The following is a 12,288-nucleotide window of genomic DNA, read 5'->3' as shown; positions in this document are numbered from 1 at the left end:
TGGGGTTCCTCTCTAGCACTCTACAATGCGCAAACTACAGAGGAGGTGCTCACCGACTATTGTACTTTGTGACAGGTTTTAGGGTTAGTATTTTTAGGTTGAGGTCATAGATGCAATTGATCATTGCGTTCGTTTGGCCGGTCATTGACTCTCTCTCTCTAGAAAGGTGGCCCATGCTAATCTCTTTGTTAGACTTGGAGTCCTCTACACGCATTGGTTCTCTCTTTAAAAATCTAGTGATTTTCTCTAAACTTGAATTTCTATTTTTCTCTCAAGACTACTCTTTAGAAACGAGTTTTTTCTCTCTAGAACTAAATTTAAAATAACATTTTTTTGCAAAAAGCACTCTTCTTCTCTACTATTTTTGGCTTTTTAAAAGAAGCCTTACAGGAGAGTTGAGTTGGGCATACTTTCAATGTTTTCAGTGATGATTGAGACTTAAATGTTATTTTGGTTTTGAAATATTAAATGGATCTTTTTATTTCACCTTCCATTTCACATCTCGACATGTTTTGACTTTTCTTGCATTCTATTGTTTCAGAATGCTAAAGTGAAGCTTCACCTTGCATAATTCTAGTGAATTCTATACATACATACATACATACATATATATATATATATATATATATATATATGTGCGTGTGTGTGTGTGTGTGTGTGTGTAAATATAAATATGTACGTATTAGTGAGTCTTTTTATTTCACCTTTCATTTCAAAGTCTCACATGGCTCGACTTTTCTTGCATTCTATAGCTTAATTCCATTTGGTGTTCGGAAAAGTCTCTTTCATTAAGCAGCCGTCTACCAAGTTTCCTCCTCGCAAAGAAACAACCGAAAATACCAGCAAAAAAATTTGAACTCTTTTCTCACATATTTCACTAGTTTTCTTCCCTTTACCATGGTTTACAATTGGCTAGTCTCGATGTTCAACCAGCTCAAAGCGAAGCAGACACTGATTCCAATTAAACTCAACCTATTGATTTTATCACTTTATTATTGTTTTAAAAAGCCACCGTGACCCTTTCACTCATTTTAAAAAGCGCTCTTCTTCTCTCTATTGGGGCCAAGGGCGGGGGCGGGGGGGTCTATTGGAGAGCCCTACTTGTTAGGGACCTACTATTGTTGCGAGTCCATAGGCCTATAAAAGCAACCCTCTCGGCATCACGTGCAGATCAACATGGTGTGATTGCCAGAGCACCAATTCTCAAATTTCAACCCTCCGATCCTTGTACGAGAATAGATTTATTTAATAAAGGAATACATGTATGGAGTCGCTGACAGTGGCAGCTCAAGGCCACCAATTGTGTATAGGGGCATCCTCTTCCAACATCTTCTCCCCCCCCCCCCCCCCCCCCCCCCCCCCCCCCCCCCCCCCCCCCCCCCCCCCCCCCTGTTTCGCTCTATTTCAATTCAATTATTCAAGTTGTTTGAAATGGAAGTCTTCCCAAATTTTGCAAAAGGTAGTCTCTGTTCCCCCTCCCCCCCAGTGCAAGAAAGTGATTACAATGTCTCTGTATTCAAACAGTCCAATTGACCTACCGGTTCTTTATCTTTGCCTTCCCAAGCTTCATAATCTTTGCATCCTTCCTATTAATAAAAGACTTTGGCAACATTTCCAGCCAATTATGCTCTCCAAGGTAGCCTCCATAACGAGCTTCCAAATATTGAACTCATATAACTAGTTCTTTACCACATCATCAAGACAATGGAGACGGTCATGATGAGTAAAACGTCCAGCTCTCTCGATAGGTAGCTCTCTTACGAGGGTAGCTATCCCAAATGTGATCAACAAGTATCTTGATTGAAATGTAGCACACTTCTTTGTAAAATTCACGTTGAAAAGAGTCAATTCTCGCCAAAAACATACCTGAAGGTACATATTTACACCGAAACCTCCAGTGCCACGAAATTGTTCCCAACAGAAAGTTTACAACCTATTGAGGGGGTAGGCCATACTGAACAAGAAATATACATCTAAATGCTTCATACCTTACCACTCCCACAAGCCAGAGACAATTCCAATGCCGCTTGGATAATCTTGAACTCAAACTGCCAAGAAAACACATGGACACCTTCTTGCGAAGTACATATGCACACACACAAAACAACAAGAATCAAGATTGCTAGCATCACAAAATATTATTTGAAATTTTACTGTGGAATCTGTCAAGTCCTACATTCACTCACAAAGCACTTGCTTTGAATCATCCTTACCACTCTCCGTGAAAGAGGTCCATGCCATTCATCTGTTATGTAAACATGCTTTTCATGAGCATGATGTTCCATGCACGAATAAACGTGTTCGTAGTTATGTGCGGTTGCTAATGTAAAACTTCTTGAGAAAATCTGATTCACCATGGTCTGCAATCCCCAATTTCAAAGGTTGTACCAGGCCCTCTTGCCCCACGATATACTCGGACAGAATATGATGCCGTTGCTTTGAATGTGACAGAATATTATGTAGCTCCTCCTGTCCTTTGAACACAAGCATGTCGATTACCTACATATAGGCACATGAAACAGGTGAAATCCTCCAAACATAATAAACATTAAGTCGGTACAAGAATTACAAGAAAAATAGAATGCTAATGCAAATTTGCTTACAATCCATTAATGTTAATTTTCACCATTCACCATGAGAGAATCAGACATTCTTATACCTTCAAACCGTTCCTATGATGAATCTTTAACAAACAATATTCTTCCTAAGTTGGTTGCATAATTTGAGTGCTTGCCTGCTGAAAGCAACCTTGATGCCTGGAAGGAGAGAAAGTTTGGTATTCCAGCATACTACAAATTTGAAAATGGCTGAAGTCATTTTTATTTGGAAAGCAAGTACAAATATTTACATCGCCCACAACGAAGAAAGTCGTCCTTATTGGGACAAGATGATTGACTGTTCAACAACACACAGAAAAAACTCTGCCAAAAAACTGTGATGGAGAGAATAATGGCTAGTGACATGACGTCACCTCCACATGCCAAGAGAGAGCTCCACACACCAAGAAAGAACTCCGGATAGGGTAGATGAGTCAGGAAGGAGATGTGCGTGTGAAGCCCACTGTTAAGCACTCCCTTGTTCCAATAAAAGTGTAAAATCCTAAAAGGTGGTTGGTTGAACCTTACGTTTTCTTTGGGAACAAAAGTGCCTTCTTTAGAGTTGGTTTTCAAAATTACCAACTTGCACAAATTTCTAAAAAATATCAATATTGGTCTTGGAAAAAGCTTCTTGAAAGACAAATCCAAATTTGTCTTTAGATGTCACATTTGCATTCAATAGCAAAATCTCCCCCAAACTTACCTCTGTTTTGTTAGGTGCACTTAGACTGGTACAATTACCCTAAAGAGAACACATCTCTTTGTCCACAAGGCTTTGGCTTTGTCACAGAAGGCTTGCCGATTTAAATGCATACCATGTGCAGACTTAAGTACCTTAAGCTACCCATTAAAACCCACCACTGAAAGGCCTAGCCTTTGAAACGCAACGTAGCCAAGGTCATTTGCAAGTCTTCACAATGATTCTTAGCCTTGAAAATAATCCCAAATTGCTTCAAAAAAGGGTTATAGCATTGACCGTTTCTTAGCTCAATGAATCCTTCCAGGCTAGTTGCTCGCTCAATAGAGGTTAAGCCAAAGGTAGATCCCAAAAGAATCGACTACTAAGACAACTGCTCCCGGGGCATTAAGCAATGTTGCTGTTCAAAAGGTAATAGATTCCTTGTCCTCAAGACCCCTTATGCTACAACTAGACTCCCCTTCGTGATCCACTTCATGATCGCTCCTCTTTTCCTAAAGAAAGGAATGCCCCTTCTCTAATACAGATGAAACAAAATTGATCTAAACTTAATTAACTAGTGATAGTTAAAATTTAGTAGTTGTGCAAGTTATGCTCTTTTGGCACAAAAGAAATGCACTATAGACAAGAAACATAGGAGTCGCGGACTACATGCATAATCAAACATTAACTGTAGAGTAATCACATACCAACCATGAAGGCTGAAGTACTTCACAATTTGAGAAATTAGAAGCCTCCCTCTCAAAGGCATTAGATTACATGATAAGGATAGCCTTCAAAGAAGGAGAGAGAGAGAAGGTGCAAAAGATCGGTACATGATTAATGAATATTCAGCAGCGGATTGGTTAATCAATACCCTCTACTTCACTATACATCAACAAATTTTTTGTTGAATGACCATAAGAACAAACTACAGATGCGTAGAGCTCTAAAAGAGCTTCAGGTTGTGTATAAGGCTACATCACACGGCTTCTTTGAAGAGTCTCTAGGCTACACACACACACACACACACTCCCAAATCAACGTTGGGCACTGCTGACACTTCAGAGAGAGAGAGAGAGAGAGAGAGAGAGAGAGATGTTATAGATGAAATAACATCTGCAGGTCAAAACTCACTCTAGAAGGTCTCATCCAAGGGGGGGCGCCCAATTTGTGTCACAAAATGATGATAGTATTGCCCAAACAGAGGGGTGATGACGTGGCAGCAAATAGTACGCCGACAGGCTGATGTGGCAGCAGATAGTAAGGATTTCCGGAATATGCGCTGACACGCTGATGTGGCAAAAAGTACAGATTTCCACGGTCTGCGTTGACAGCTGCTGACGATTCCAACTGTATGGAATTCCGAAATCTGCATTGATTGCTTTTCCGGCAGTTTTAGGGACCAAATGCTTTTTGGACAAATTGCTTTTGAGTTAACTGCTTTTGGGGCATCCCTTGTAAGAATAAATAGACCCTTAGGGGCCTCACCCGTCAGAGCATTTGGACGTAGAGTCTCAAAGCAGAGGACCCCTCGGGTGTTGTACTTTGCTTAAGCATTAATATAAAAATTAATACCGAAAGGGGCGCCAGCTTTTGGGGCCACTACCTCTAGGCACGGAACTACGCCAAGCCATGTCGACTCAAATTTTAAAGTTGTGAATTATTTTGAGTGATTCTCTCGTGTGTCGTGTCGGATTCTCGACTTGGGGTGTCCGAGTCTGTAACAATGGTATCAGAGCACGGCCGATTTCTTTTCTAACGGGAAATCCGATCCTCTTACCGCGACACACATGGATTCAAACGACAAGTCCCGCAAAAATCAAACGAACCCTCCTGACACTTCTAAAAGGGAGGCAGCATGGGAAATTCGAATAAATCAACAGATCCAGAATACGGGCCACCTCTGCCTATGGGATATCAATTGATGGAGATGCAGCGTCAACTACAGGTTGATGATTGTGCAAAGCAGATGCTTCAGTTTGCAAAGGATCCTCAATATGCTAAATTTTTGACCCGGCACCCGATCGATGAGGTGCATTCCCATTGGCAGAAAGCCATCGATTCCCCAATAAAGTCGGCCCTCCTCCTGTCCCACAGATGTTTACTGGAGATGAACTCAAGGACGTTGTCGAAAGACAAGTCAACCAACTATTGGGGGCAAAGAAGAAGCAACTGAAGAAACGCAACAAGGGAACTGACTTTCTTGGTTACTTGGGCCAAAAATCCTCTTCTGCGAATGCAAGGAAACAAAAGAAACATGTACGCTTCGAAGGATTCTCCAGTTCGTCCTCACCTAAAATTGATAGCCCCAACAGCTTATTTTCTTCTCACTCGAGTTACGAGGACAAGAAACGAGGAAAGAACCACAGATTGGGAAAGATAAAGAAGAAGGCCAAGAAAAGCGGATCCCCACACTTTTCTGACAGTTCTAATGAAGATTCATCCTCTTCTTAGGGTTCGGACTCCGATGAGCATACGTTTTACTAAAAAAGGAAGCACTTTTACAGAGCCAACCAATATGACTTTCTCGAAGACAAGGGAAAAAGACCAAGGAATTCAAAGAGGGTGGACGAGCAGTAAAGTTTGAATTCGTTTCAAGGTTTCAAGATGCTCCCAAGGCTTTAGCCTTTATCCAACAATTTGACATAGCATTTTTTGGAGGCCGTTATACATGGCCCTCCAAGATTAGACGGACAACATCCTTTTTGAAAGGTAATGCACGAACATGGTGGTCCACTCTTTTGTTAAGAAAGAAGCACCGACGAAGGAGTTTAAGAGACTCTTTATTTCTTCGTGGCTCACTCAAAAATACGAACGGGACGTGATTACTGACTGGAATCATCTTCGGATGGTCAAGGCAGAACCCTTGGATACTTGTTGTGAGAGATTTTGGAATGTTTTCCTACTTGCTTCATCCTTTAAGAAAATCAGTTTCAAGCAACAAATCGAGCGATTTTGTTGTGAACTTCCAAAGAGATCCGAGATTACTGCCTTGAGGAGAAGTCCGAGTCCATACAACAATTAATGGGACATGCTAAGCAGGGATTTGCTCTGCATTCGGGTAACTTGACTTATCCACCAGATGAACCTTCAACAAGTCATAACAAAAGCAGACGACAGAGAGATACACGATCTCGATTGACAGAAGAACAGAAAGACGAATATTTCCAAGCAAGAAAGTGTTTTGAATGTGGAAAACAAGGACATATCTCTGCACGGTGCCCCAAAAAGACACAAGAATGAGAATGACTGACATATTGAAAATAGAACTCGGCGAGGAGATACTCGTTCCAGAACAGATATTAGATAGAAAATTACGGATGAACTCGCATTATTTTGGTTTGTGAATTTATGGATGAATAAAGTAGGACCTTTTGAAGATGATTTTGATGAAACTAATGTTTTATGGAAGATCCTGCTATTTGTGAACACATAATAGGATCGAGAATGCCATGATGATGATTTCGGAGCAATGATAGCTTCAGAATGGACCCGATAACGATAACAATCATGAATTTTGAATCATGATGAATGATTGAATGGAACTGTCGTGAGCGCATCAAGAGTTCCCGCGGGATGAGATGGCCACACAGCTAGGACTGAATGATTGAAACACTCTGTTCAGTATGAACTCAGTGTCTCATTGATGGATTGGAATTCCCGGAAATGATTACTCGCACATGACTGTGCTTGAGTGCAGATGGAATGATTGACGAAATGACTGCAACATTTCGGTCTCGAGAAATCTATGGACATGATTACAATATGGGATTAGTTAATCGGACATCAATGAGGTCCGGTGCAGATCTAGATGCGATTACTAAATCCGTTGCGAGGAATCATGGTACTAGATTAGAATGGATTCAATGTGATATGACCTGAATGTGATTTGTGTCGTCTAGTGCGTCGGTACTTAGAGTCAGTGTCTGTCACCAGCGTGTGACTACTATCTATCCTTTTTGTTGATTTCTTTCTTATTATCTATTTACTTTCACTTTTTGGAAACACCCCTCGGGAAATCTAACTGCCCTGCATTGCATAGCTAGTGTCGAACTGTCCAGAGGGAGTTCAGGCCTGAGGGCAAGAGAGCACTAAGGTTGGACAAGGACTATGGTTAGCCAAAGTGGGGTCATTGACTAGCCAAAGTGGAATCCTTTGGTACAGAGGCTACATTTCAGTTCTGGATGTGGCCGCAGTGTACAAAGAGGGTCGGATGACCTAGAAAGATACAATGGCAGCATCTCCTAAAATTTAGGGAACTGCTATTTTGGGACCTGAAAATGTGAAAATGTGTTGGCCTGAAAATGTGTTGGCGTCATTACCTCCGGAATGACAAGGGGAACATTTTCTTACTCTGCCGTGAAGTCAGCTCGGCAACCGGTTGGGAGATTTTTAGGCGGCAACCCCGAAACGGGAAAATGCTTGTAAATGTGCCAAGTGGCACATTCTGGTGCAGTTTCCAATGCAAGAAGGAAGTGGCGCTGAATTTTAAGCTGGGAGAGGCTCACTTTCAGAATTTGTCACAGGTTAAGAGCTATGGAGTGCTTGCTTTCCCTCTTATGCACAGTGTGGTGCTAGGAGTGATGCCCTGCACGCTACGCACTGCCCTCTCTCTCCCCTTTGGCAGTATGTTATGCCCCTCTAGTGGGCTCTTCATTTGACCAATGTACAGTTGTGTGGGTTCATGCGCGATTGCCGAGGCAAGAGCCTCTTGCACAGGTACTGGATTAGCTAGCGGCTAATCCCCCCGCAGGTACAGGTGAATTCGGAGAGGTTTCACGCCAGAAATCTCGTCCGATTCAAAGGGCAAGTAGCCCTACAGGTGCGGGAGCTCGAGGACTTGCTACGGATGCGACCGGCACGCGAAACGGAGCCCGAAACAGTGAATTACAGCCTGCTGTGTATTTTTGCAGGTTTAGGGTTTTGGCCCTAAACGGACCCTAATACCCCCAGGAGGTTCGGGGACGCAAGGGGACCGCTGTACAGGCGATCTGGCGCATTTTCAGGGCTGAAAACAGAGAATTCAGCGTGCTGCAGATTCTCGCTAGGTTTTGCAAAGTGCCCGTGTGCATCGGGAAAGTCAGTCAATGCGTGGGAATACTGACTGTGAAGGGTCCTAGTATAGTTATGCTGCCGAAATCAGGCCGGAACAGTTGAAATTCAGCCAAGTTTGTGCGGGGCAGCTTGTAGGGATCCACAACATTTATTCCCTCTTTTGAACAATAAAGAAATACCGAAAGGGGCGCCTAAGTTAGGGGCCAATTTGGTGTTGGTCTTCTCATACAGGTGCATTCTAGCATCTGTATCCCATTCCCCTCTCTTGTGTCACTATAGCGCAGGTATAATAGACGACTAATAATGGGTGAAAGCTAAATCAAGGTTTGAAGTAAAGTCTACCGCCCTTTTTGGATTGAACAGGCCGGTTTCAGTGTCTGCTAAAATGGTTTATGGCCTCTGTCCGTTTTGCAGGCGTAATCAAGGGCGATTAGAATTCTTTCAAGAGGGGGGTATGTCACAAAATGACGACGGTATTGCCCGGACAGAGGTATGTCACATTTATTCCCTCTTTTGAACAATAAAGAAAATCCCATTCCCCTCTCTTGTGTCACTATAGCGCAGGTATAATAGACGACTAATAATGGGTGAAAGCTAAATCAAGGTTTGAAGTAAAGTCTACCGCCCTTTTTGGATTGAACAGGCCGGTTTCATGGTTCCATCGACGGAATTAAATCACTTTTTCCCATAGAAGTGAGCCTTGGTCAGTTTTGGGCTTGAAGACATAGGGGATCATAGACCAGACACAGGGAATTGCAATTATGGCTGACAGACCAGATGATGTGACTGAAGAGGTTTCCTCTTCACAGGGTCAACAAACACATGAAGTGGGTGAGTCCTCAAGACCACCACAGACAGATGACGAGATATTCAGGACCCAGTTGGCTACTGCTGTGGCTATGTTCACACAAGTAATGCAGAATCCGAGGTTTTTAGCCTTTCTGCAACCTCCTGTTCCGTCTGGTTCTAATGGGCAGGGAAGCAACCTACAGGCTATGCAACAGGTCTTCCCACCACCTTCAGTTCACCCTGGCTATTTTGGAGGTGGATCGGTATTCCAGAGCATGGCTGGTCATGCACCTGGAAATCAGTTTTACACGCCAGGAACAGTGTTCGGGAGTGCTCAAACGATGATGCCTAACCCCATGTATGGTGTCATGGGCATGCTACCAGGGTTTCAGAGCCCTCGGGGCCAATTTGGGATGCCACAGGCAAATTTTGGTATGGCTGGAATTACAAATCAGCAGCCAAATATGGCCTTTCCAAGTCAAGTTAATAGCGGCCAAGGAACACAGATGAACCCTAATAGTGTTCCCATGTTTCAGTCACTTCCATATGACAATTTAACGCCGCTGGAGAGGCGAACTCCATACAAAGAAGGTGGCAAAGGTGTGTCTTTCACGACCTTTACAGGGTTTGATGACAGGAAGAAGGCTCTCTCATTCCTCCAGCAGTTTGACAAGGCCTATGCAAGGGGAAACTTTACAGAGGCTTCAAAGGTCCGCAAGGCAGCCACTTTCTTGACAGGGAATGCGGAACAATGGTGGACAACTTTATTGCTTCAAGGGCAAGCTCCGTCCACATGGATTTACTTTAAGCAGATTTTTGCAGCAGCATGGTTATCTGATGACTTTGAAGCAGATGTCATGACAGAATGGCACCAGCTTAATGCTGCCACTTGCAGAAATCTGGATGATTACAATCGGAAGTTTTGGAAAGCTCTACTTCCAGTACAAAAGTCACTACTTTGACGCAGCTCATCGAGGTAGCAAACACTGGCAATGGTTTGCTCAAGGGAGAAGATTGTGAATTTAACACTGGCGTCAAGGCAGGATCAGGCAAGAAAAATTCAGCCAAGAAGCACGTTCCCAATGAGGCTCCTAAAGGGACTCAGGAGTCAGCCAACACAGGGAAAAATAAAGCTACGGCTGAATCAGAAAAGGGACCAGCAAAGAAATGGAAAAGACGTTTTCCTCGCAAGTCAGAAGAGCAAAAGAAGGTCCTGAGGACAGAGAACAAATGCTTTATATGTGAGCAGCCTGGCCACATTCCTTACAACTGTCCTACAAAGAAAAGGCCAGCTGATTCTGAAGACAAGGAGGACAGGAAAGGAAAGAAGCCCATGGCTGGTCTAGTGCCAGATATGGTGGGCGACAAGCCAAATTCAGATGCAAGTGAGCTTTGCAGAGCATGGGGAAAGGTCAGGGATCAAACAATGCTTATCTTCTTTGATCGAGGTGCCAAAGTCAACTTTATTTCCCCAGAATTGGCTTCAAAGTTGGGAATCAGACCTGAAGAGATGGGGTATACAGCAGAGGCAGGTTTGGCATGTCCTAGCCATACAGAGGCTGTGACACCCATCATTGGAAAATTGCGCCTACATATCCAGTCCTATGTAGATGCTGAAGAATTTTACATCATGCCACTGGACGGATGTGATGTGTTGTTAGGTATTCCTTGGTTGTTTCGTGTACAGGGAATCATGGATGCCTACAACAAAAAGATCACTGTACAGAGCAGGGGAAAGACTCACATTCTGGATGTAAAGCTTAAAGGGGAGTCTATTCCCACTGTATCAGCTTTTGCTATTACTTCTGTAATGAAAAAGCATCTTTCTGCGTACTTGGTTTTTGCACGTGAAGTGTCAGATTGTGACGAATCAAATTTATCTGTGCTAGATAAAGAAAGGTCAATGTTTTTACAACAATATAGTGACTGCTTTTCCGATTCATTACCGTCTCAATTACCGCCAGAGAGACCCGAGGACCATGCGATAGATTTGGTGCCAGGCAGTAGCCCACCAAATAAGCCTCCGTACAGGGTTAGTGCGGCTCAACAGAAAGAGATAATGGGCCAAGTACAGGAGTTGTTAGAAAAGGGGCTGATTCAGCCCAGTTCATCTCCATTCTGCTCTCCAGTGTTGTTGGTGCAGAAAAAGGATGGCTCATGGCGTATGTGCATCGACTACCGTGCACTGAACAAGAATACCATCAAGAATAGGTTCCCTATACCTAGAATTGATGATATTATGGACAAATTAGAAGGAGCAGCTATGTTTAGCAGGATAGATCTAAAGAGTGGGTACCATCAGATCCGCATTAGATCAGAGGATGTGCACAAGACTGCTTTTAGAACAACGTTTGGCCTTAACGAATTTTTAGTGATGCCCTTTGGTCTCACAAATGCTCCTGCTACGTTCAATAGGATGATGGACAGAATTTTCCGTCCACACCAGCAGTTTGTTGGTACATTCTTTGATGACATGATAGTCTACTCAAAGAATGAAGAGGAGCATAGGCATCACTTGGCCATTGTGTTCAAAGAGCTACGCAGTCATAGGTTGCTCATCAATGCAAAGAAAAGTGAGTTTTTTCTGGAAGAGATTCACTTTCTGGGACACATTGTCTCAAAGGATGGTGTCAGAATGGATCCTGCAAAAGTTGAAGCGATCAAGTCATGGCCAAATTTGAAGACGGTGCATGATGTCCGAAGCTTCTTGGGACTATGCTCCTATTACAGAAGGTTTATCCGAAATTTCGCTGAGATTGCTTCACCTTTACATGCTCTTCAAAAGAAGGCACTCACCTTTAGATGGACACAGAAAGAGATTTCAGCTTTTAATCTCTTAAAGGAAAAGATGACTTCGGATCCAGTCATTGTGTTGCCAGATCTTAGGAAGTCATTTGTGGTCCAGTGTGACGCCTGTGGTAGTAGCATTGGTGCAGTGCTAATGCAAGATGGCAGGGTAGTAGCCTATGAGAGCATAATTTTGCAAGGGCCAGAGATGACCATGCAAGTCTATGAGAAAGAGTTACTGGCTGTGATTCATGCGCTCTTAAGTTGGAAACACTACCTACTCGGTGCAGATTTCGTTGTCCAAACGGACCATCAGACCTTGCGATACTTCTTGACACAAACAAAGTTATCTGAGAAGCATATGCGATGGGCAAATATTTT

General features: G+C 43.1%; 1 protein-coding gene across 1 annotated transcript in view; it reads right to left on the bottom strand.

Annotated features, from left to right (window-relative positions):
* Positions 1 to 2,119: 2,119 nt before the first annotated feature.
* LOC147418867 (LYR family of Fe/S cluster biogenesis protein) overlaps positions 2,120 to 12,288 on the bottom strand; it is a 58,503-nt gene continuing 48,334 nt past the window's right edge. The window contains exon 2 of the mRNA XM_086505318.1: positions 2,120 to 2,499. Coding sequence (XP_086361444.1) covers positions 2,308 to 2,499 — 192 coding nt within the window. The 3' untranslated portion in view covers positions 2,120 to 2,307. The remainder of the gene's footprint in view (positions 2,500 to 12,288) is intronic.

This window comes from Adiantum capillus-veneris, chromosome 29 (assembly GCF_014529385.1).
Source record: "Adiantum capillus-veneris isolate H3 chromosome 29, ASM1452938v2, whole genome shotgun sequence".
NCBI classification, from domain to species: Eukaryota; Viridiplantae; Streptophyta; class Polypodiopsida; order Polypodiales; family Pteridaceae; genus Adiantum; species Adiantum capillus-veneris.
This window is presented reverse-complemented; position numbering and strand designations above follow the sequence as displayed.